The sequence below is a fragment of the Euprymna scolopes genome, chromosome 20 (genome assembly GCF_053919585.1).
Source record: "Euprymna scolopes isolate OS-2025 chromosome 20, ASM5391958v1, whole genome shotgun sequence".
Classification (NCBI taxonomy): Eukaryota; Metazoa; Mollusca; class Cephalopoda; order Sepiida; family Sepiolidae; genus Euprymna; species Euprymna scolopes.
In genome coordinates this window covers 1,925,981-1,952,846 of record NC_136501.1, presented here as the reverse complement: position 1 = coordinate 1,952,846, position 26,866 = coordinate 1,925,981, and the positions used below count along the sequence as shown (strand labels likewise).

Below are 26,866 nucleotides of genomic sequence, written 5' to 3'. Positions count from 1 at the left end.
AAAAAACTTTGTTTTAGCATGTTAAAAGTATTTACGTTGGTAGATAATTAAATTCTACTGTATTGGTATAAGTTTTTTTTTTTGCTGTTGTTTCTTGCTTTTCAAATAAATTAAGCGAGGTTGCTTAGATCATATTTTAAACTAAACTTCGGAGGTTGGAATGCCCCCCCCCCACCTAAAATGTACTTGGAAAAATCGATTTTATAGCGAGATTTAAGAAATGTTTAGCCGAAAAAAAGGTGAAAAACAAAACAAATAATCAATAAATAATTGTTACCAAAGGCAATAAATGCTACTTTTTTTTTACTTACATGAATGAGTTTATTTTATGTTTTAAAGTATTTTCAAGCGCTTTTCTTTATTTTTTAATCTAAAATTGCAGGTGTGTGGGTGCCAAATATCTCCAGATTTTCTAGAATTCCCCGCTAGATTGCAAACGAAATCTCCAGATTTAGCAGGAAAACCGCTAAATTGGAAACACTGGTCACGTGACAGGAAGCGTAATAAATAATTGTCCCTAAATAAAAAAAAAAATGGCCTATGGGTACAAAGAAAACCACCTATTTATCATAGAAAAATTAAGTATAATGTTATAATTAAAAAGAAATATATAAAAACACACATGGATATAGTAAACATATTATACCAAAACGTGGAAGCCATCCGTCCAGTGGTTTTTTAGAATTGCGAACGAACCAAGAGTTACATTTTTATATATATAGATAGTATAAATGTAGTGTATAAATTCAACTGCTCCTCTAGGAGAATGTGACTCCGAAAAAAAATATAAGACTAACACATACATTGGACATACAATGACAACGTTGTCCCAGCGAATCACCATGCATTTAAACAATACTAGCGCTATAAATCAACATTTAATAAAAGAACACAACTGTCCCCCCCCCAGTCTTAGAAAAATCCTTGTCAACAACACAAAAATTATACGTGAAAATAATCTTAAAAAAATAAAAATTCTTGAAGCGTCATACATTAGAACTCATCGCCTTACTCTAAATAATATTGCATTCGAGAAAAACAGCAATGTGTTAAAATGTCTTGCGTAACGCGTAATGGACGGACTTTGCTAATAGTGCTCACGAATTTGCTGATTTTTTTTGCTGATTTTAATACTCTAATTTTTAATCGACCTGTATTTTTAATCGACTTCTCATCGACTTTATGTATTTTAACTTACCATCGCGTGACACGGTTTAATGTATATTTTACTTTTCACTTTTTAATTTCTATTTTCGCTCCTTCACACTTTTACTTCCTCAACAACTGAAGATGATTCGTGGACGAATCGAAAGCGCTCGTGACAGTAGCAATTATGGAATGTTCATTAATATTTCCGATTTTGATATTAAAAAGATTATACGGAAAATCGGAAAAATAAAAAAAAGAATCATCAAGTATCTCTGTTGCATTTAATAATTTCTGCTTAGTGACACTCAATATGGTTTCCGTTCTGCTAGATCTACAGCAGATGTGCTTACAGTTATATCTCATAGGATTAGCAAATCTCTCGACGGAGGCAACCTTTCTAGGGCAATTGCTCTTGACATATCTAAGGCCTTTGATAGGCTATGGCATAAAGGTTTACTTCATAAGATCTCTAGCTATGGTATTGCTGGAAATGTCTTCTCAATTATTAAATCATTTCTTTCTGATAGGTTCATAAGAGTAGTAGTTGAGGGGCAAAAATCACAAACTCACAGTATTAATGCCGGTATCCCTCAGGGGTCCATCCTGGGCCCAACTCTTTTCCTGATCTACATTAATGATCTTCCAAATCACATCCTTACATCATTTGTAGACATTTATGCTGACAACACTACCATTTATGGTAGCACATCTAAGACAGTAAACGACCAAGTTCTCTCCAATTCTCTCTCCTCTGATCTTGAGCACGTAGTACAATGGGGTAAGGAGTGGCTGGTTACTTTTAATGCATCTAAAACCAAGCTTCTCTCTTTACATTTCAACATTCTAATCCACATCTGGCATCAATTGAAATGAATGGCTCTCGTCTTCAGGAGGCCTCAAGTTTTGACAAGCTTCTGGGCTTGACCATTACTCCTAATCTTAAATGGAACACGTACATCAAATCTGTTGCCAAGGCCACTGGAAAAATGGTGGGATCTTTCTATCGATCCGGTAGATATCTCACTGCTGATGCTATTCTCTATCTATATAAGAGCCAGGTACGTCCAAGGATGGAATACTGTTGCCACATCTGGGCAGGAGCTGCTAGAAAGGACTTGGCCTGCCTTGATAGAGTTCAAAATAGACTTCGTAGCCTCGTAGGAGATGTCCTTTTCTCTTCCTTGCAACCTCTATCTCACAGAAGAGATGTTGCGAGTTTGTCTCTGATTTATCGTTATTTTCATGGAAAGTGTTCGACTGAGCTTCAATCTATGGTCCCCCCTCGCCAAACTTTCACAAGAAACACTCGTCTAGCTGTAAACACTATCAATAATTCCCCCCACTCTTTATCTGTGCCTAAACCTAAACGTAGATTCCATGAACAAAGCTTCTTTCTTAGAACTGCACGCCTGTGGAATTGTCTTCCATTTTCCTGCTTTCCGGCTGACTACAATATGGTTGTCTTCAAGTCTAACGTAAATAAGTTCTTGATGAGCCGTTCCATATAAGTTATCAAATTTACCAAATTTTCATTACTAATGATTACTATATTGTCCAATTTCTACTGTACACTCTTTAACCCTTATCCTTGAGTGGCCTCTTGGCCTTGATAATGTGGTGATGCCTATGTAAAAAAAAAAATATACCAATTTCAAATATATATATATATATATATATATGTATATATATGGCTACTTCATTTAATTACATAAATTAATATACGAAAATATAAATTTATACATAGATTTTTAGTATTTACTTCAACAGTGCTCAATACATAGGTAGAGCTAGGTATTAAGTTATAAAAATATATATAGCAATTAAGCTACACAGAATATTCCGCGTTTCATTCTCGTGAGAAATCGGCAAGCTTGTGCATAAGAGAATGAAGCAAGAAATATTCTGTGTACCTTAATTGTCATATATATTTTATAACTTACTATATATATATATATATATATATATATATATATATATATATATATATATATATATATATATATATATGAGCAAACAGTTAATAAAATATGTTAAAAAAAACACTTTGAAATGAGTCAAAAACATATTTAAGCTGAAAAGGAAACACTAGATAAATGGATAGTCCTTAATCCGCGTAGTTTCGAATTTTATATATATATATATATATATATATATATATATATATATATGAACAAATGATTAATAAAACATGTTAAAAGACATCTTGAAAAAGAGTTAAAAACATATTTAATTTTAAAAAAGGAAGCACAAGATAAGTGGATAGCCCCTAATCCGCGGAGTTTCGAAGAAATACTCCCCTTCTCATCAGAGGGCAGGAATTAGCAAAATAGCAAATTAGCAAAATTAGCAAATATATATATATATATATATATATATATATATATATATATATATATATATATATATATATATATATATATATATATATATATATATGATCATGAAAAATATTAAATTTTTTGTACGTACAGTAGAAGCCGTACCACTGGTATATATTTTACTTTTTACTACCAAATTTTCTTGCAATTTATGGTGGGAATCAAATTTAAAAAATGTAAAACTTCATTTTTTTTTTCCAAGATAGAAGAAACATAATCTTTGATCGATTTTTGTTAGATTCACACCAAAATAGGATCAACCACTAATTGAATGTGCCAGCTTTCTGTATTTAAAAAAAAAAAAATAATGGAGAAAAAGCATTAAAAAAAAGCATAAAAAAAAACACATTTAAAAAAAAATCATTCAACTTATGGTAGGCAGCAAAGTAAGGAGAAACTCCAAAAAGATTGACTTTTTTAAAACTCAGCAAAAGTCAAAATAAAAATCAATTCATGCAAAAAAAAAAATAAATAAATAATAATAATAAATAAAATAAAATAAAACAAATTAAAAAATAATAAATAAATAAATAAATAAAATCAAAATAATTTCGTTATGATTGGAATTTATAAATCTGCTAAAAAAAAAGTGCCCCCCCCACTGTTTGCTTTCCAGGTTGTTATCGTAAATGTTCACCTGGAACTGACGATAAGCTTCGTTATACATTGTAGAATTTGAACGACTATTTTTTTAAATTATAAATATAGTCTATCTGTCGTTTTGACTCTCTACCAATATAAGTATATTAATAATGGACTAGACTTCTAGCCTGTTAAAAAAACGGGCAAAAGTTATGCCCTGTTGATTTAGAATGAGTGCTTTATGGCAGAATATTGTTAATTTTGTGCTCATTTTTGCATTAAATACTAATCCATATTAATCCATAACTGTGTATCGAACAGATACCGTAATACTTAGTTCGCTGCACCTTATTATAACAAAGGTCCATACATAATTTTAGCCGGATCAGCCCAGTAGTTTCCGAGAAAAAGTGGAATTTAAAAGTGACATTGTAGTGAATCGTCCCTATTAATCCCTATACATCGATAACTGTGCATCAAATAGATACCATAATACTTAGTTCGCTGCAGCTTACTACAAGAAAGGTCCGTATAAAATTTCAACTAGATCGGCTTAGTTGTTTCCAAGAAAAAGTGGACGGACAGACAAACTAAGAGAAACAAAATTTACAAGCTGACAGCTACTCTCTTTCCTTCTCTTTCTTCCAGCTTACTCTTTCGCCTCCCCCCCCCATCTTTTACATCTCTTCCTCTCAACCGAGTGTAATTTGGAAATGGGATGCACTCAAATCTATTACCCACACAAACACGGCATAAGAACCACGAAATAAAAATTTGTGAAAACGTGCGAACTCTAGAATTTTCAATGAATGTAAAAGGTTCACGCTCGTTTAAAATAGATTCTTCTCATTAACTAGTCTGTCTGTCTATCTGTCTGTTCGTCTGTATTATGAGACAAAGGATATACAATCTCCAAACACACTTCTTCAGCTTGAAATTATTGCACACACACATGCACACATACATGCACACACACATGCACACACACATGCACACATACATGCACACACACATATATATATACATTTAAAATTTTAAAAAAATTATGATTTAATCTATTATTTAAAAGTAATAGTTCCCATATTGTGTTAAATTGGTAATATCACTAAATAGGGGTTGCAGAAATAAGGCATTTAATCATGTAAGGATGCCATCAACAATTTCATAGAGCTTGTAGCAGCTTTGCCCTTGCGTTCAAAAAGCAAGGTCGAGTGAAACAGAATAAACGGAGGCAAAACTGATTTGTCAGAACATGCACGACCTTGATAATTACTTATGTAATAAATAATTATGGAAAATCGTGATTTTTGATTGCAACGTTAAAGCTGCTACTTGCGTTACGAAATTCCAGGTGACAGCCATCTTGAATTTTATTCATTCTATGTTTACACCTTTAATCGTGCATTTCTTCGAGTTTCGGGGGATAAAATAATTTTTTTACTCGAAATGACTCGTCGTGTAATATTGTTTAAGACAAGAAACATTTTTAATGCTTACATAGTATAACGCGACAAAGTCCCAGGGGGCCACACTGGACACCAGATATAACACGACGCCCCCCCCCCCATGGAGAGGTTTGCGCGCATATGCTCGTTCTAGGCCTTTTCAATCACAGGGCACCCCCAAAAAATTCAACAGTTATTCTAGTCACCCAGAAGAACCATCACAACACGATAGCTTGGCCTTAATCGTCTACACAAGGACAGGATTTGATGAAGGATTCTGGTTATTCTGTTTCAACAAGAAAAGTCCAGAAATGTTGAAATATAGGTGCGACCAAATGCCACGCTGTGATTCCTGGCCCATTAAATTATCGCCCCATTAGCCTCCTCCATCTTTTTCACAAAATATTTGAGTCCATAATAAACCAAGCTCTAGTCCATCACCTTACAGCTGCTAAATTTCTGTCTGGTCAGTAGTATGGGATTAAGCAAGCCTATTCCATTGCAGATATCCTAGATGATCTCTGAACATATATACCATGCACTGGATAAAGCAGGGGATGCTAGGGCAGGGTATGGCACGAGGGTCTTTTCATGAAATCCAGATCCTATGGTATTACTGAACAAATACTTAAGTAAGAGAAGAATCCAGGTTGTCCCTGATAGACGTACGTCAAACCAATATGATATAAATGCGGGTGTATTTCAGGGTTCGATCCTTGGACTTTTATTATTCCTGATATTCATAAGTGACCTCCCTGATAAATATGTCTTTGAGATGGATATATTTGCTGATGATACCACGCTCTGTAACAGACACGAGGGGAAAATAAATGAATACATATCAAATGCAATGGCGGAACCCTAGAGGAAGAGCTCTGGTCTGTAGTGGAATGGGTACAAAAATGGAAGCTTATTTTCTTTAATAATTACAAGAAACCTTCTCAACCACTAATAATCCTGGCTACAAATACATTACCTGAAAATACTTCGTTCAAACTCCTTGGCTTAACGTTCACAGGGAACATGAGTTGGAACAGGCACATTGTGCATTGCCAAGGCTGCTGCAAAGGAGGTGGGCTCTCTTTACAGTACTAGAAAGCTACTTATGCCTGAAAGTATCCTGTACCTTTACAAGGCAACCATGCGCCCATGTATGGAGTGATGATGTTGATGATGATGATGATGATGATGATGATGATGATGGTGGTGGTGGTGGTGGTGGTGGTGGTGGTGGTGGTGGTGGTGGTGGTGGTGCCAATGATGATGATGATGATGATGATGATGATGATGATGGCAACCATATCTAATTGTGCACTAGGTTGGTCTACAACTTCTTTGATGGATGATTAAGCCTTTGAGTGACATAGACCACTGCAAGGTAAGCACATTTGGTGGTATTTCTTGCCTCCTTCATTTGCATCTGAGTTCTTTGTTGTTTCTAACTTCTCTCTTCCCATGCTCCAGTTTAGACCTGATGGTGGAGCGCCATAGGTAAAAGTCTTGGCTAAGTTCTATCCAGTTTTGCGTATTAATGTCTAGCGTTTTGAAATCCTTGTGTTGTTTTGATGTCCTTGTAGCGCAACTAGGGTCTGCCTATTTTTCTGTTGCCTGAAGTTAGTTCACCAAAGAGTATGTCTTTTTGCAATCTGACGTTTTTCATTCTGCTGACATGCCCCAACAAGCGGAGCAGGCGCTGTGTCAGATGTGCATGTAAAAGAAAAAAAAAAGTTTGTTTTTTTTGGGGTCATTTCGTTATTTGATTCTTAAAAATTAGTTAAGGATTTTTAACTGACGATCCAGTCAGTTAAAAATCCTTAACTAATTTTTAAAAAATACATCAACAACAGCAGGAAAAGTGACTGAAGATCAAAAACAACAAAGTTTTTTTTGGGGGTCATTATGTAATTGTTTTTATGTAATTGTTTTTATGTAATTTTCTGGAAATCTTTCACCAAAAATATTTGAGTCCATAATTAACTAAGCTCTAGTCCATCACCTTACAGCTGCTAAACTTCTGACTGACCAAGAATATGGATTTAGGCAAGACCGTTTTACAACAGATATCTTAACTGTAATCTCTGAACGTATATACCATACACTGGAAAAAGCAGGGAAGGGTAGAGCGGTAGCCCTCGATATATCTTAGGCTTTTGACAGGATATGGCAAGATGGTCTTCTCAGGAAAATCAGATCATACGGTATCACTAGACAAATTCTTAACATAATTAAATCCTTCCTAAATAAGAGAAGAATCCAAGTTGTTCTCAATGGTCGTACATCTAAACAATATGATATAAATGTGGGAGTACCTCAGGAGTCTATCCTTGGACCTTTATTATTCCTGATATTCATAAATGACCTCCCTAATAAAATTGTTTCGGAGATGGGTATATTTGCTGATGACACCACGCTCTTTAATAGGCAGGAGGGGAAAACAAATGAACACATATCTAAGGAAATGACAGAAACACTTGAGGATGACCTCCAATCTGTAGCGGAATAAGGACAAAAATGGGTGGTCACATTCAATGCTGCCAAGACTAAACTTGTTTCCTTCAATAATTACAAGAAACCTTCTCAACAACTAATAGCTATGGCTAAAGATTACCTGAAAGTACTTCATTCAAACTCCTTGGCTTAACGTTCACAGGGAACATGTTGGAACAGATACACCGAGAGCATTGCCAGGGCTGTTGCGAGGAAGGTAGGTTCTCTCTTCTGTGCTAGAAAGTATCCTGTACCTCTACAAGGCCACCATTCGCCCGTGTATGGAGTATTCTTGTCATATTTGGGCTGGTGCATCTGCTGCTAGTTTCTTGCTTGTGGACAGTGTTCAAAAGAGAGTCGCCAACCTGATAGGTCCTGAACTTCAGTCTCTGTCTCATCAATGAAATGTTGTATCCCTCTGCCTGTTTTTCCAACGGTGGATGCTCCGACGAACTAATAGCCCTTGTATCCCCTCGACGTAAATACCCCCGACAAACCCAACAAGCAGCAAAATCTCACCCCTACACAGTAGAGATCCCCAAATGTAAGAAAACCTTCTACTCTAATAGTTTCTTCCCCAGAACTGCTAGATTCACATGAACTGCCCTAAGATCTTCTCCATTTGTTGTCAATGACACCTTTCATTGTTTCAGACTTCTTTCCAAGAAATCTCGCACATTCGGTGCTATTCCAAATATTTCCATACCTTCCTCAATCCAACTATGTGGAATTAGATGATATTTGTGGTAATCTATCCATGATATGGACAGATTTGTGAGTCTTCTCTTACAATCCCAAAATATTGTCCTTTCAATAAGCAACTGAGTTTGGGTTCTCTACTACATCGCCTACATTCTTGTTCATCAGGTAAGACCTTTTGTTGTTTCAGATATTGGTAAATCTCATCTGTTAGAAGTTCTACAATTAAAGGAAGAGCAGATAATGCTTTACCTGATATTCCTTCTTGTTGGAGACGCCCCTCCATGGGATTAATGGACTATCTCATGACGTCACTTCCTCTAGTGACGTCACTTCTGGTATCGAGACCAGTGCCTGGCAGTCTGAGATTGGTACGCAATGAAGCAGGTCGTGTGCAAATGCCCCACCGTTGAGCAATAGTATTACTCAACCCACTTTTCCTGTAATATATGTGAATACATGTTTCGTTCCTAAAAATCCTGTGTTCCTTTCGTTTATTACCATTTAAAGATTCCCCTCGCCAATCTTTTACGAAAAACACCCGTCTAGCTGAATCTACTGTCAAAAACTTTCCCCACTCTTTATCTATGCCTAAATCAAAACGTAGATTCCATGAACAAAGCTTCTTTCTTAGAACTGCACGCCTGTGGAACTCTGTTCCGTCTGCCTGCTTCCCACCTGACTACAACCTGGATGTCTTCACGTTCAACATAAACAAATTCCTGATGAACCGTCCCCTTAAGTAGACACTTTATTAAATCTCCACACTAACGTACTGTACTTACAATAACCCTTATTCCTGAGTGGCTTCCGGGCCTTGATAAGTGGTGACCACCTTATAAAAAAAAATTTTAAAAAAACATAACTGCCGGCGAGGATTCGACTTTCACACGGGTTAACTCCACAAAAAAGGAAAAAGAATGAAATTCGAATTTACAAGCTAAGAATTCGGCTGGCAATTACGTTCTAAAAACAACAACAACAACAAACAGAAAACGGACTCATGGCAAAGTTATCAACGAAATTGTAAGCAATCTTTTGTCTTCATATTTAAATTGAAAAGAACTGGGCGAAAAGCATATTTTATAATGTTTAAAAATTAAGTTGGCTGCCTATTGAAAGAAGAAAGAGAAATAAAAAAAAGAGAAAAATGCTGACCTAATTTTCACCGCAAGAACAATTCTATCGTAAAATGTCGACTGTTTAGGCGTATGCAAATTTGAACATTTTTCAAATGAAGTGAAAAGTTTTTTTACTTTGTTTTTGCTGCTAATTTTATGCATATTTTAACGAGAGAGAAATGTTTCTTTTCTTTTTTCCCTTTTGGTTTTACTTGGACTAAATACTTTTTTTTTCAGTGAGTGGAAGTTTCTGAAATATTCTATTTTTAACTGTCGGTTCTAAAGTGAAAACATTTTTTTTCTGCCGCGTGGGGACAACTCCCTCTCCCCATCCCCACACATATAAAGAAAAAAAAAACAGCCATTTTGGTTAACTTCCAGATAATTCCATAATTATTTTTATTCTTTTATTCTTTTGCAACTGTAGTGTACCACAGTACATTTTTTTTGTTTTGCAAATAAAAAAAGTAAAAAAAATTTTATCCACCCTCATATTGGGTCATTTCTAAGGTTTTTACTAAGAAGTAAGGGATACATTGCTCCCTTTTCATACGCACACACTCAAAGAAAGGACATTTTTTATTATTATTATTATTTTATTTCTATTCTCCAGTCAAAAAAGAAATAAATTTTTTGTGTGTGTGTTAAGAAAAGCCATTAAAAGATGGAGAACGTTAAAGCTCAGATGGACAAGCAGCAGAAAGCTGAGGAAATTTAAAATAACGTGATAAACAGCTCCAGTTACAATTTCAAGAGAGGCAACAAGTGTTGGAGGAGAGAATGCTACTTTAATAACAGAGACAAGAAGAGCTATTGTTAAAAATATTCGATAGAATGGAACACTGGGCGACAGTTTTGTTTTTCCCAAAGTACAATATAGAATGCTATAGAAACATTCAACTACCAACCGGATTTGGATGGGACGTTTGATGCTTTCTATCGGAGATATGAGGACCTATTCACCATGGATTTTCAAGAATGGAGTAAGGCTAAGAAAGTTCGCCTACTTTTAATGAAATTAGGGACCACAGAACATAGCAAGTTTGTGGATTATATTCTGCCCAGGAAGACGAGTGAATTGGAATTTTATGAAGTGCTTAAACTTTTATTCAAACTTTTCAGCCCGAATTCTATGCTCTTTCATAGAAGATGGAAGTGGTTGAACCCGCAAAAAAGCGACGACGATGATTACCTAACCTTCGCGTCTGTTGTAAATAAACATGGCAATGATTTATGTCTATCTGACTTATCGGCAGGTGACTTCAAGTGTTTAATTTTTGCGCAGAGTGTAGTCTCATCCAAAAACGCTGATATTAGACAACGTGTTCTCTCTAGACTTGAGAGTGAACAGGGCCTCACCCTCCAGAAGTTGGCTGAGGATTGTCAACGAGTAGTCTGCATAAGGAACAACTCGAGACACGTCGAGGAGTCAGGCGTAACATGCATTAGAAGGACGACTTTCAGAACGGAAAAATACTCACCCCGAAAAAGCAAAGCTGGAAGTAAGAAAACTCAGGCTACACCTAATAAGTACCACCCAATCACAAGATCCAGATCCCCTAGAAGCCCGTGCTATCGCTGCGGCGGGAAACATAATAAGGAGCGTTTTGTATCTGTCTTAAAATACGGTGGAATTTGAAAGCGGCGTTTATGTTCTTTTTTTGAACGACAAATACATTTATGTCATAATGTCTTATAACTTTTGATTTTTTCTTTCTTGAAACATTGGTCGAGTCAATGTTTTTACAAACGAATGTGGCAGGAAGGGTCACAAAGCGACCTAGTGCAGAAAGAACAAGGTCAAGAACAGCGTCCAACACACTAGATTCGACTTGGATTCGGATAAGAACTGGCGCAAATATGTCACATTTAACAGCGCAAATAAAACTGTGCATCTACAATTAGATTCCGGATCAGACCTGTACATCATTAAGATGTGGAAACCTTTAGGGAATTTCCCTAATAAAATAACACAAATGACAAACAACTTCTTCAACTTAACAAGGGAAAGGTTTATTCGCAAAGCGTACTTTAGAAAGAAAGGAAGGAAGAAAGTAGAGTCGGGTCTCCACTGCCTTACGAGGTAGTTACAGCCAGTGGCTGTCGTCAATACCTTTAGTAGGGGCAGCGAAGCGAACAGACGTCTAGCACCGTCGAAGGCTGGTAGCGTAAGAGAGAGAGTTTTCTTCTCGGACCGGAAGCTGTCTGGTCCCTAGGGGTTAATTCGTATTCATGTGCAAGTCCTCAGATTGGACAGTTTAAGGCTGCATCACTCACTCAGAGGAAGCGAATGCGCGAGAAGAAAAGAGGTCTATTTGTGTCTGCTACAAACCAATCATGCGGAAGACGAACAAATCAGCTCAAGCTGTGACAGGCGATAAAGTGGAATTTAAGGGAGAGCTCACACTCCCGGTGACCTTAAATGGTGTTACTAAAAAAGTGAAAGTGTATGTACATAGGACATCCGAAAACCTGTTCGGTACTGATTGGATGGAGCGATTCGAATTGTGGGACCAACCTATGAATAAATTCTGTCATAGGGTAGAAGACTCATCTACGAAGGAGCAACAACTGAAGGACAAGTTAAAAGAGGAATTCCCAGAAGTATTCTCAGCAGGACTAGGAAAAGGAACAAAGGCTATAGCAAGATTCGAACTAAAAGAAAACACTTTGCCCGTTTTCAAAAAGAAACGAAAAGTCCTATTCGTAGCAACAGAGAAATCGAAAAAGAAAATTTCAACGGAATCTGCCAAAGGAGGCATAAAAACTGAAACTGCAAAGCCTGAAGCTAAAAAAACCCATGCTAAAAGAATTTCCCAAGCCAAAGCAACAATTTCCACACGTGTAGAGGATTACACCCAACCTGAACGCACCAACGGCAGTCTCACCTGCAGAAACGATGTTTGCGCATAAAGTGAGATCCGTTTTTGACAAACTCTTACTCAAACAGTCAAGGCCATTAGTGACCACTTATGTACCTAGTAAACGTTTCATATCAGGTGAAAGAGTGTTTTTCAAAAGTTATAAAAACAACACATCATTCTGGGAGGTGGGTACAATTACTAAGAGAGTCGGTGACATGGTATATATCATCCAAGGACCAACATATACCCACAAACGTCACCTGAACCAACTAAGATGTCGATCAGTTGAAACCAGCGACAGACCACCATTGGAAGATGAGCCGATAAACACTGTCTTTGAAACTTTTGATCTTGAACCTCCTCAACCAACACCTGAATTACGGCGGTCGTTCCATAAGAGAAAGTTAACAGAGTCATTAATGGTCAACTCTAAAAGGAAGAGGTACTGACAGCTTTTACGAACAAAAAGCTTGGGAGAGGGGTGTTTGAGATGCCCCTCCATGGGATTAATGGACTATCTCATGATGTCACTTCCTCTAGTGACGTCACTTCCGGTATCGAGACTGGTGCCCGGCAGTCTAAGATTGGTACGCAACGAAGCAGGTCGTGTGCAAACACCCCACCGTTGAGCAATGGTATTACTCAACCCACTTTGCCTGTAATCTATGTGAATACACGTTTTGTTCCTAAAAATCCTGTGTTCCTTCGTTTATTACCATTTAACCCCATAACAGTTTACAATATCACATTAGCTGATATTTTGGTGTTTGACGATGAATGCCCTGGAAAAGTCACTTCTGATTAATATTTAGTTTAAAAGCAAAAAAATTGTGTTCCTTTCGTTTATTACCATTTAACCCCATAACACTTTAGTTATTGACCATAGTGCTCTTTGATGTATTTTTCCATCAGAGCACTGATGCATGCCCCATTCATGCATGCCCCATTTAGGAATTACATCTTCTGTCTGCATTCTATCAATTTGAAATGCAATCCTTTCATGCAAACTGGTAAGTTTTTTTTATCCAATATTCCTGTAAACCATCTTGAGGCAGATCATGGAACGACTCTGCTGCACCCGAAGTTCCTCAACATGGTTGTCCAGAAGCATGACGACCACTGTGGCCAAGTGAGACTTAACAGTGACCTCTCAGATCCCTTCTCCATCATCAACGGTGTAAAACAGGCATGTGTCTTTGCTCCAACTATCTTCACTATATTCTTCAATATGATGCTACGGCAAGCCACTGCGGATCTTGATGCTGAGGATGGTGTCAACATTCGGTACTGTCTCGACGACAGCCTGTTCAACCTCAGGCGGCTGCAGGCCCATTCAATGACCCTGGAGCAACTAATTCACAACCTCCTCTTTGCCGATGATGCTGTACTTGTTACACATACGGAGCCCTGCAGCATCTAATATCCTGCTTCGCGGAAGCCACTCAGCTCTTTGGACTGAAAGTCAGTCTGAAGAAAACAGAGATCCTTCACCAATCTGCACATCTCCCCTCACAACAACAACAGTTCACCTACCTAGGATGCATTATAATCAGCAGACACAAGGATAGACAAGGAGATAGACAACAGACTGGCCAAAGCCAACAGTGATTTTGGTATCAGTGAGTGTGGAACAAAAATGACTTGAATAAGTCTACCAAGGTCAGTGTGTACAGAGCCGTCGTACTGACTACACTTTTTTCTTTTTTTTTACATAGGAGTCATTACTTATCAAGGCCCAGAGGCACTCGAGGATAAGGATTAAAGAGTTTACATTAGTCAATGGGACAGTATCATAGTAATCATTAGTAGTGGAAATTTGGCAAATTGTATTACTTAAGGGGACGGCTCAGCAAGAACTTGTTCACGTTTGACCTGAAGCAGCAAACGGAAGAGAGTTCCACAGGCGTGCAGTTCTAAGAAAGAAGCTTTGTTCATGGAATCTACGTTTAGGTTTAGGCACAGATAAAGAGTGGGGGAAATTATTGATAGCGTTTTCAGCTAGACAAGTGTTTCTAGTGAAAGTTTGGCAAGGGGGGACCATAGATTGGAGCTCAGACGAGCACTTGCCATAGAAATAATGATAAAGCAGAGACAAGCTTGCAACGTCTCTTTTGTGGGAAAGAAGTTGTAGGAAAGAGAAAAGGGCATCCCCACTAAGCTACAAAGACTTTGTTCCTGCCCAGATGTGGCAACAGTACTCCGTCCTTGGACGTACTTGGCTATAGATAGAGAATTGCATCAGCAGTTAGATATCTACTGGAGCGCTTGAAGGATCCCACCATTTTTCCACGACCTTGGCAACAGATTTGATGTACGTGTCCCATTTCAGATCAGGAGTAGAGGTCAAGCCCAGAGGCTTGTCAAAACATGAAGCCTCCCCAAGACGAGAGCCATTCATTTCAATTGATGTTAGATGGACTTCAGAGCGTTGATGATGAAAATTGAAGCTTGGTTTTAGATGCATTAAAATTAACCAGCCACTTCTTTCCCTATTATACTACGTGTTCAAGATCAGAGGAGAGAGAATCAGAGAGAACTTGGTCGTTTACAGCCTTTGATGTGCTGCCATAGATGGTAGTGTCATCAGCATAAATGTCTACGAATGATGTAAGGATGTGTTTTGGGAGATCATTGATGCAGATCAGGAAGAGAGTTGGGTCCAGCATTAATACTATGAGCTTCTGATTTCTGCCCATCAACCACTACTCTTATGAACCTATCAGAGAGAAATGATTTAATACTTGAGAAGACATTTCCAGTTATACCATAGCTGGAGATCTTGTGAAGTAGATCTTTATGCCATACCTTATCGAAGGCCTTTGATATGTCAAGAGCAATTTTTTTTTTTTATTACATTTTCACCCCAAACAAGGCACATTGCCACTTTGGTGTAGGGGGCTACTATCAGGAGCAACAACTACTGGGGTACTATGTAGGGATTTGGGTAGCAAGATGTCGGTTCATATTGCACTTGAACTTCTGCACGTCAGTACAGTTGGGGAAGCAGGGACCTGGAATGGAATTCCAAAGTCTAGCAGTTCTGGGGAAGAAACTACTGGAGTAGAAAGATCTTTTACATCTAGGGATCTCTACAGTGTGGGGGTGGGATTTAGCAGCCTGTCGGGTTTGTCGAGGGTGTTCACGTTGTGGGGGCACAAGTGCTTGCAGTTCGTCAGAGCATTCACCATTAAAATACTTGTAGAACAAGCAGAGGGATGCAACATTTCGTCGATGGGACAGAGGCTGAAGCTTAGATGCCAGTTCAGGGCCTATCAGATTTGTGACTCTCTTTTGAACCTTGTCAAGGAGCGAGAGACTAGTAGCAGATGCACCAGCCCAAATATGACAGCAATACTCCATACATGGGCGAATGGTGGCCTTATAGAGGTAAAAGATACTTTCGGTTAGTAGTTTTCTAGCATGGTAGAGAGAGCCCACCTTCCTTGCAGTCGCCCTGGCGATGCCTTCAGTGTAATTGTTCCAACTCATGTTTCCTGTGAACATTAGGCCAAGGAGTTTGAAAGATGTACTCTCAGATAAAGAGTCGTTGGTCATTGCTATAGGTGGTAGAGAAGGAATTACCCTAGAAAGGAAGCCTCCATCGAGAGATTTGCTAATCCTATGAGATATAACTGTAATCACATCTGCTGTAGATCTAGCAGAATAGAAACCATATTGCATGTCACTTGTACTGCATAATCACATTGACCCGACCGGTTCCCACTGGATCACCAAAGTTAAGCAACATTGAACCTGGTCAGTACTAAATGGGTGACCATTTGAGACTTCCAGGTGCTGTATGTACTCTCCGCTTATCTCGGCATTGTTTCCAGTCGTCCTGGTCTTTTCCTTGCCACTGGACTCAAACAGTGCCGATTCAGGAGAGGTGTGGTTGGAGATTGTGCTACCCTTGCCTCACAATTACACACGCAGCTGCCCCTACAAGGGGGTATCCTTTGTCTTTCGAGACTGAATAGAGGCATCGCGCGATAGCATGTCACTAAGAAGGTTATTTTGTACGGCTTCAGACTCGTAGGTCACCTATCATCATCATCTGCGGCTCCTCAAGTGTTTCCACCAGCACTGTCGCCATATCATCTTCAATATTCACTGGAGTGACTTCATTAGCAACCTGACAGGCCCAAATCAGCAGTATTGAGACCATGCTGCTGAAATCACAACTACGCTGGGCTGGACACATCTCCAAGGTAGAAGACCACTGCCTTCCCAAAATCACCTTGTATGCCAAACTTTCCACTGACCACCAAAGAAACAGTACAAAGACTGTCTGAAGAAATCTCTTGGTGCCTACTGCCTGTCATATCGACTACTGTCAGTGGTTAATCCTTGCAGTGGACCGAGGTATTTGGTGGCAGACCATCCATCAAGCAGTCTTATCCTTCGAGAACAACTAGCAGATTTGTCTGGAGGACAGAAGATGCAGGAAAAGGAACCCCAACTAGCGATTGCATAACAAATACTTGAATATCAGAATTGCAAATTATCATGTGTACCAGGGGAGATAACTTGTTAGGCTATTATCTCCCTTAGACTGTTCAGATTTATCAACTATTTAATTTACTCTTGTTAGTAAAATAATTCATTACAAACTCTAATTTTCCACTGTTGGTGAATACAAATGTTTGTAAATAACACATAACACGTAACAAAAGAACGAAGACAAGTCACAGTTGTGTGCACAGATTTCTTTGACTAAATGTGTTGCAGGGTCGAGTCACCAGGATGAGGGACCTAATAACTAAGGAAGTCGATGCAGGCAAAAATATGATAATGACAAAGAAGAGTGGACAAACGTAGACGAACAATTTTTTAAATTTTATTTATTGAATGATAAGAAATAAAAAGAAACAGAAAGATCGATAGGAGGGAATGACCAGAAAGCTATTACAGCAAGAAAGAGTTGTTTGCTTTGAAAAGGGTATTTTGACTGTGGATGCTTTTAATATTGGAGGAGTGATGCTGGGGAGGCACCACAACAACTATTTTGGACTTCTATGACTTGTATGCATTAATCTGATTTTTGTATGAAAGTATAGTGTTATAATTAAAAATCAACTTTTCGGTTGTCGGATTTCGCTACAATAACGAAGAAGCACCCTTTTTATTGGCTGACCTGTACAATGAACACCCTGCATATATGTTTTTGGTACTCTTGCAGAATTTGATACGGATCATCAGGATTTTCCGTCAATTATGGTTTATGCTCGACTGGCAGTCACTAGATGAAGCTGAGCAAAATAACAGACACAGACAAAAAAAAAAAAAACTTTTAAGAAAAAAAATGTAATACAATAAATTAAAAATAAAAATTTACTGAATACATATTTAATATATTGAATATATATTTATTTTTCTCAAAAAAGTAGCATTTTGTGTTGTTTATTTTTATTTACATTTATAATTTTTTTGCAATTTTTTTAACAGCAATTTTTTTTCAGATGCATCCTCAACTAAATACACGCACACAAACACACACATGCACGAAATATAATAACAATCATTAGTGAAAGGAAATATGCACAGTGAGAGAGTGAGAGAGAGGGGGGAGTAACCCCTTTACACACAGAATAACAGAATAATAGGTAATAGTCCGACAGCTGCAAAACAACTAATAGAGTGATTTGTATCGTATCCGCACAGGCACACACACATACACACACACGACTGTAAAGCATTAAATGAACTTGACTCCACAAAAAATTATGTGTCTGTTAGTGACGCTATATTTTAATTTTAGTAATTGTTCATTTATAAAGGAAAGAATTGGATTCCAGAATATGAGAATTTTCAGAGCTCAGACAATCAGAATGGACTGGCGTTGGCTAAGAAGCCTTTGTTATTTATGAATCGGAAATTGTAAACATAATGTTAGGTCTGTGTATGTATCAGCTAGTAATGGTCGGTGACAACACAGAATCTGTGGAACGTGTAGAATTCATTCTGTTGACAACTGGTAGCAGTGGTAAGACTAAATATTTAGAAAGAAAAATAGGGGCTCCTTCCTCTAAAGATATTGCGATTGTGATGGTGTTGCTCATAGGATGCAATGTAATCTTTTAATATCACGACTGAATGTGTCTGAAATGATGGTCGAAAGCTACATAAGATAGTCACTATTAGCCTAGATATATTGAATTTGTATGTGGCATCTGTTGTTGCTGAAAACCTACAATACTTTGGTTCAGAGGGGAATTTCTGCAGTCAATTTATCATATATGGAGACGAGATAAGCAAATGTTAAAGAAAATTAATAAATGTTAGTTGTTTCACTTCTTAAAATATACACATTTTTCTTGTTGAAATCACACTACCTTCTACTCTATATATATACTAGCATGGGTCTCCGGCGTTGCCCGGGTATTTGGAGATGTATACTAAGGGAAAAAAAAAGCAGTCAATTTTTTAAACTTTGACTCCTATTATGACCCCTTAAAATTTATTGTTTTGGGCTCAAAATCAAGTTATTAAGTTAGATCCATGCCCAAGGAATCTATATTTAAAATTTCAAGTGTTTAGACCGAAAATTGTCGGAGGAGTTTGGTAGAGTTCTCAAAGGTCCATTCGTTGAACTTGGACCCCTTAATCGCCAAATTTCTGGCCGAAAACCGATCACATCGATTTTCCCAAATCTCAGTACTCTGTATATCAAATTTCGAGTCTGTAGACTGAAAATTGACAGAGTTATTGCGTAGGGAAATGTACACACACAGACACTTTCACTTATATATATATATATATATATATATATATATATATATATATATATATTCCCTCTCCTTCACTATTTGTTACCAAGTAAGATCTATGACTTACTTGTAGTTTCATCAAATACTTTTGCAAGCAAAATCCGATTCTGCATTTTGCTAAATCCTACCCTCTGATGAGAAGGAATGTATTTCTTCGAAACTCCGCAAATTAAGGACTATCCACTTTTTTAACATGTTTTATTAACTACTTGTTCTTTATATATATATATATATATATATATATATATATATATATATATATATATATATATATATATATATATATATAATTTGAGATTGTTATTTTCCAGAGGTCAGGTAACCAGTGAAATATAACGAGGTTAATACAAGGGTGCTCAATACCAAAGTAGAGCAAGGTATATTTTCACTTTGTTCTTACGTGAGAAGTAATGTATTGCTACACAGTCATGAGAGCATGTTTCGGTTCTCTAGTATTTAGTAACTAGAGACCTTTTCAGGCAACAACGCTTATATGAAAGTGAAGTCAGGAATAAGAAAGTCAAAAGTCATATCATAATAAAAAGCTGTTAGGCAAAAGGAAACAGGGGTGAAGTAAAACAAGATTAAGTGGATGTGGATTTTTGTCTGTGTTTGGGTGAGGGAATAAGATAGGTAGGGTTGGAGTTTAAGAAGTCAGGTTGGAGAGCGAAAGGAAAGAGGTGTAATCTGTGCACATGCTCGCTGCCGTCTTAAAATCTAAATGAACTAGTATGAACTAGTGTATATTAGGTAAGTGAAAGGGTGGGTGAGACTTTTTTTTTTTAGTATTTTTGGTATTTCTTGCGAAAAAGGTTTAGATTTAAATCGGATTTCACTGTTGAACTCATAAGGATCCATTAAGGGAGAGGGGAGAAAAAGAAAAAGTAAGAAACGTAAGGAAGAAGGAGAGAGGGGAAGAGATAAAGGAGGATGGGAGAAGAGGAGGGAGGCGGAGTTGGAGGAGAAGGAAAAAAGAGAAAAAAGAAAAATAGGAAGAGAAAAGAAAAAGGAGGAGGAGGAGGAGGAGGAGGAAGGGGGGCTCATAATTTGTTTAATGGTGGTAGTTTTAAACTATTTCTTGTTTGTTTCTCTCGCTCTATCATACCTGTTAATCTAAACCACTTTCAAATGTATATATACTCTTACATTTATTTATATATTTATAAATGTGCTATTCATAGTTTTAACAATTTTGTTATAATACTAATTGAAAACTGAAAATTTATATCATTACTAAACTTTTTATGATCAGATATAATCATTTGTTATGATAATAATTATTAAAAATAGAGGATAATTGGAAATTATGTCGGGTTATTTGCTATGGCATTGATAATAACTAGCAGATAATATTTTACTGAAAGTTATATTAATTATTTATGCATAAATAGTAATGCCCACGGATCTTGAGGCATCAACGTATGCATGTATACATACGCAAATAAATATATGTGTGTGTGTGTGTGTGTGTGTGTGTGTGTGTGCGTGTGTGTGTGTAAAGGGGAGTTTCAGTTCCCACATTATATATATATATATATATATATATATATATATATATATAGTCCTGGTCAAAATCATAATCATTCTTTCGGGAATCTTCAGTGCAGGGTGTCACGATTAGCACCAGTCAAGAGATTCGAACCCAGCGACACAATTCATCTCTGGCTTGATTAGCAAGGACCGTATATATATATATATATATATATATATATATATATATATATATATATATATATATATATATATGAAGAAGAAGAAGAAGAAGAAGAAGAAGAAGAAGAAGAAGAAGAAGAAGAACAGAGTTGTAAAGTAGGATTATATAAAAAGTTTTTTTATTCGGCGGAATACTCCAAAGTTGGGTGCTCCTTAATCCGCGGAGTTTCAAAGAATGCTATTTCTTCTCATCAGAAGAAAAAATTGTTAGCGAAATAAACAGAAAGTCACGTTAAAAGTTTTAACATTTCTATATATTTGCTGGTTGCTGCATAGGTTGAAACTTAAAGTTTTATGATGTGTATATATTCACTATATATATATTAATACGATACATAATTATCTGGAGTAGATGTAGACAGGTATTATTTGGAGCTAGTCATATAACGTCGTTCATCGTTTTAGTGGTTGTGGGATATAAAAGATATATCAAGATTAAGGTTAGCTGTTGTAGAAATTTTTGTTAAAGCGTTTTTTTTAGTGGCAAAATAACTATTGGTTTAGAAATGTGCTCTTCGTTTATCTGGGCATTGTTTTCAGCCATTCTGAACTTACATACTTGCAACTGGAATTAAAAACTGTACCGATTCAGAAGAGGTATAGTCGGAGATGGTGCCGCTTTTGTAACAAAAGATTTATTTACAGGCACCCTTTAGTGAGTGAGTCTTTTTAATATGCGCAGGGTGGAGCTGATACAAAGTGTGATTCCAAACAGTAGAAATGGTTGGAATATGGTCAGGGAATTTCTAACATTACTAACCATTACTCTTGACTTAGGGAATATGTATGATGATTTATGGAAGTGAAACCTGGCTAATGAGGGTTGAGGATATGTGTTGCATGGAAAGAAATAATATGAGAGTGATACACGGGTGTGTAATATGGGTCTTAAAGGCAAGCTTAGATCTGACGACCTCAATAAGATCAAATCTTGACAGTATACGGGTACGTTTTCATAACAGGAAAATATACGGGTACGTTTTCATAACAGGAAAAATTTTTTATATAAAATAATTTTAAAAAATAAAAAAATTTAATTTATTCTTTAAAATATCTTTTATTAACATTGGAATAGAATTATGCATTTCTTTCTTTTTTGTTTCTCACATTTAATAGGGAAAAAATAAATCAGACTAAAAGAATTGTTTTTGGTTGTTTTTTAACTGAAAAGACTTTCTGCTTCGGCTGTGGCTGATTCAATCATATCTTGTGAAAAAGAAGCAAGATATTTTTCGTTTGGTCTGAATTTGATGCTTTCGAACAATCCCAACAAACCGCCTTCAGTTTCTTCATAAAACAGTACACGCTCACTCTCTCTCCAGGCAATAATATTGATACGATATACCTAGGAAAGAAAAAAATATGGATACGATATAGCTACAAAATAAAAGACCATTTATACAATATACATATAAAACAAATTTACATAAATATGATATACCGGTTTTAATATTTATGTACAACAAATTAAGGCACGACAAAGGCACAGCAATTACTCCTGCTGATTTTCTATTTGGGTGATTTAGGCACGTCATTCGAGCAACCTGTGATAATGGACAATCAGATACGACCACTAATGATGCCTCTAGAGCTAACCCTTTCATTGTAATCGTAACAGTTTTCTTTTACTCATATTGTCAAATGCTTTAGATATATCAACGGTTAGCTCTAGCTTCCTCTGCCATGTCCTGTGGATGGTATCTGTATTCAGAGAACAGACTTGCCTAAATCCATACTGATGGTCAGCAAGAAGCTTAACGTTTATGAGGTGGTGGACTAGCGTTTTTGTTGATTGTGGAAGTTGAAGAAGGTAGAAGTTGTACCCGTTGTGATGGGAGGCCTTGCGAGTGTGAGAAAAGAATTTGACAAGTGGATTTCAAAAATTAGGATTTATTGCAATTTGGGGATGCTTCAGAAGACTGCCTTGTTGATAACCGACAGAATTTTGTACTAAGTGCTGGAAGACTGAGAAAAGATGCTGATAGCCGATGGCCATTTCTTATGATCTGCCTATCAGCATAAAATAGCCAGACACAAAATCTGATACCAGAAATAAAAATAAACTATTATGAGTTAAAAACTACAGAGAAGAATTCCACAGCACAGGAAGGTACTACTACTACTACTACTACTACTACTACTACTACTACTACTAGCAGTATTATCATGGAGAGTAGCAGCAGCAGTATTAGTAGTAAACACTTATGACTATATAACCAAATCTTAGAATTGCACTAAGTATAGCATAAAGAGTCCTTGAAATACTGGGTATAATATAATTATGAATGTTAGTAATTGCTAGCAGGACGTCCGGCGTTGCCCAATCCTAAACTATGCATAAACATTATATTTGAATTAATACAGAAACTGAGACATGTGCATGCAAGTATTATGTTTTTTCTAAACAGTTGACTTCTTGTAAGTAAAAAAAAAATACTCAGGCTGAGATCGAAACAAAATGCTAAAGACAGCGAGTCAAGTACGATAACCATTAGGCCAGCTTGACACAATCTTTAAGAAGTGTTTTCAAACCTACTTATTCTTAATATAAGTAATCTGTAATGTGAACCATTCACGCATGAAACAGTTGACAAACAGATAAAAATCCGATAACTCTCACAAACCAATTTTTCACTTTTGATACTTTTATCAGCCTTTTTTTCCACATGTTTGAATACCTTATATACCAAATTTCAAGTCTGTAGATCAAAACTTTGTTGAGTATATAGGTTGAGAATTGTCCTCACGCAGACACACACATTCACACTTTTATAGAATATAAACAGATAGATAGACAGATAGATAGATAGATAGATAATATATAAATTTCTGTAAGAGAGTTAATATAAATAAAACAGTAAAAAAAGACGAAACTGAAATAAATTTTTCAAATGATTGAAATCATGAAAAAATATAAATGGTGTTGTTGTTGTTGTTGTTGTTGTGAACTTACCATCATGTATGGATTCTGAATATCAGGAAATCTTAGAATTGATAGATCAATCTCGCCAGCGATCTTGAGCAAATGATCAAACAGTAATGACGCGAAAGAACTAACATAAACTCCTGTTTCGGTCATGAGATTTGCGAGGTATTCAATGTCGACGTGTGCTTCTTTAATAATTTGTCTATTCCTGATGAAGTTAGTGTACCACGTGATTGCTTCATATTTCTGAAAAGTAAAAATACAATCAGAAAATTTATCTTTTATTATTTTTTATTTTTTGGAATACTTTGAGATGGGCCTTCATAATTTGGGTATTCATTTTTTTTCTTGCGGGCTATTTTTGCATTGTTTATTGTTTTTAAAACATTGAATTCCTAAATCTATTTTATTACATAACTATCTCTCTTATTTATAACATTGCTGAATCTAAGTTAAAATTCCTCCGTTAGATTTTAACATAAATATTTTAGCTAAACATTCCTTTCTTTCAAAACATTCTCTCTGCATAACTTTGTCTATATAACAGTTATTAAATCAATAATAATAATAATCTTTCAAAGCTTTGGCATTGCCTGCCACAACATAACACAGATACTATGCAAAAGGCCCAACATAACACTTATCTCTCTTTCTCTCAAGTTCATTTTTATTACTTCCTCACATGTTTTCCTTTGCCATCCTTGAATGGCCTCCGGGCCTTGATAAGTGGCGACACCTTTGTAAAAAAAAAGTTTTTTTTGTTTGATTGAATTTTTTTGTTGTTGTATTGGACGTCATCTTGTTTGCGTGTGATTTTGTTCTTGTTGGTGAAGACAGAAAAAGGAAGGACGGCTGCTGATGATGCTTATGTGGAACAAACGTCTTCATCATGAGAAAAAAGAAGAAAAAATAATCCAGTTCGAGTGTGTGTTTGCTTTTCACCTTGAAATAATTTACATAATTGAAATAGGAATTAATTACTTAAATACATTTTTCAGTCACGCAAACTATAAATAATTTCTTCATATCTTTCTAGTTAGAATTCTTTCCAAAAAGACATCAGATACTCATGGGAGGGACCCTGGGAAGGTTGCCAACATCTCTAAGTGAAAGTGTTCCTGTGAGACGAAGTGGATTCGAATTTGGTACACCCAGGTTGTTCATCTGTGTTGTTAACCATTTAGCTACTGGCACCTCCCTGTTGTTGTTGTTGTTGTTGTTGTTGTTGTTGTCGTTGTTGAATTGGAAAGTGACCGTGTTAAGAGAGGCATTTGATGGGTTGCACACATGCAGATTGATTCTATGTGAGGAATACGGGAATGCATAATTTGACCTAAAAATATATGAGAGGATATCGGTCAAAGGATTTGAGACAATAGACAATGGGAAATATTAAACATTCCAAGGGAAAAGAATGTTTATATATATCGTTACAAAGAAAGTGGGGCAGTTGGTCAGGAAAAGAACAAGTTGACACATTTTTTTCACCACCAACATCTACACCAACCCGATGCACCTTCCGAAATGTCAAAATATCAGTCATAACTTTGAATCCAAAGCTGTCTGTCAGTGTGAAATAAAAACAAAATATTATTTTATAGATCAGTTGTGTTGTGCCTTACTCGCTATCAGTGTGTATACATCATAGATCAGTTAATAATTATATAGACTGGAAAGTGCATTTGAACGACCGGCCGCAGCAAATATATAATGATTAGGGCTCACAAAGATCGTGCCTCAAGATTGTCTGGTTTAAAGTTGTCCTCGTTGGTTGCAATTATTTGTTAACATGCAGGTCGTACATCTGACACTGAGTGCAGCAATGGTTGCATACAAAGTTGGAGAATGTTTTAAGCTGAACACACAAAGGAATACTACAAAATCAACATTTCCACTTTCACACCATTGATTTGCCAGTTCTGCCACATACTAACTTGCAGAAATTTAAATGTAAAGTGAACAAATATCTTAGTGCACAACTCTTCACCCATGTTGGCTCCTATTAATATGGCTCCTTGCACTTCAGTTTCAATTTTATGTTTTGTTTTGGTAAATAAGAGTAAAAAGAAGAAAAAAATTTTCAAAACAAAACATAAAATTGCGAAACTACATACGCTTTGCGTTCGACTGATCATATCAGTGAACCCTTTGCCACCACTGGAATAGGAGTCATTCCGTTTTTCTTGACTGCCAGGAACAACTTCTAAGCTGGGGATGCTTTTCATGTAGTCAACAATTCCATCGAAAGATTCCAAACTCATTTGCAGAAGACGAGGAAGTGATGATCCGACCATTAGCTAAAAAGGAAAAAAAAACATGAATCAAATTTTTTTTTACAAAAACAATTTACATTGTTTTTCTATGGGCACATATTTTCTTAATTTTATGAAAAATTCATATATATATATATATATATATATATATATATATATATATATATTCAGGCAAACATTATTAAAAACAACAGAAATACCTTGCTTAATGATTCTTTTTTTCATTTTTTCGATCTTTCGTAAGATTTTTTAACTTCAAGATGGAAGGTATTTACAAATGTTCCATGGTTCACACGAGCGCTTTCGATTCTTTCTTGAATCATCATCAGGTGGAGATAAAATATTAAAAATAGAAGTGAAATATATAGTTACGAATGATAAAAAGAGTCAATGAAAAGTCGATTAAAATATACATTTACGAATAATAAAAAAACTTGATTAAAAATTAGGATGATAAAAGGC

At 36.3% G+C, this 26,866-nt stretch overlaps 1 protein-coding gene across 1 annotated transcript; it reads right to left on the bottom strand.

Annotated features, from left to right (window-relative positions):
- Nucleotides 1–22,351: 22,351 nt before the first annotated feature.
- Nucleotides 22,352–26,422, bottom strand: LOC145241650 (uncharacterized). The gene is made up of 3 exons (XM_080104785.1): nt 26,246–26,422; nt 24,159–24,377; nt 22,352–22,550 (listed from the first exon to the last, which is right to left on the bottom strand). Exons 1-3 carry the CDS (start codon nt 26,390–26,392, stop codon nt 22,365–22,367), a joined length of 552 nt encoding a protein of 183 aa, XP_079960911.1. The 5' UTR covers nt 26,393–26,422; the 3' UTR covers nt 22,352–22,364.
- Between the last annotated feature and the right edge of the window lie 444 nt (nt 26,423–26,866).

Excerpts from the sequence above, each read along its gene's own strand:
- LOC145241650 (XM_080104785.1), bottom strand. The coding sequence starts at position 26,392 with ATGAGTTTGGAATCTTTCGATGGAATTGTTGACTACATGAAAAGCATC. Across the intron at positions 24,378-26,245 it reads TGATCAGTCGAACGCAAAGC|AAATATGAAGCAATCACGTG; the intron begins GTATGTAGTTTC and ends TTTACTTTTCAG. Across the intron at positions 22,551-24,158 it reads TTCAGAATCCATACATGATG|GTATATCGTATCAATATTAT; the intron begins GTAAGTTCACAA and ends TTTCTTTCCTAG.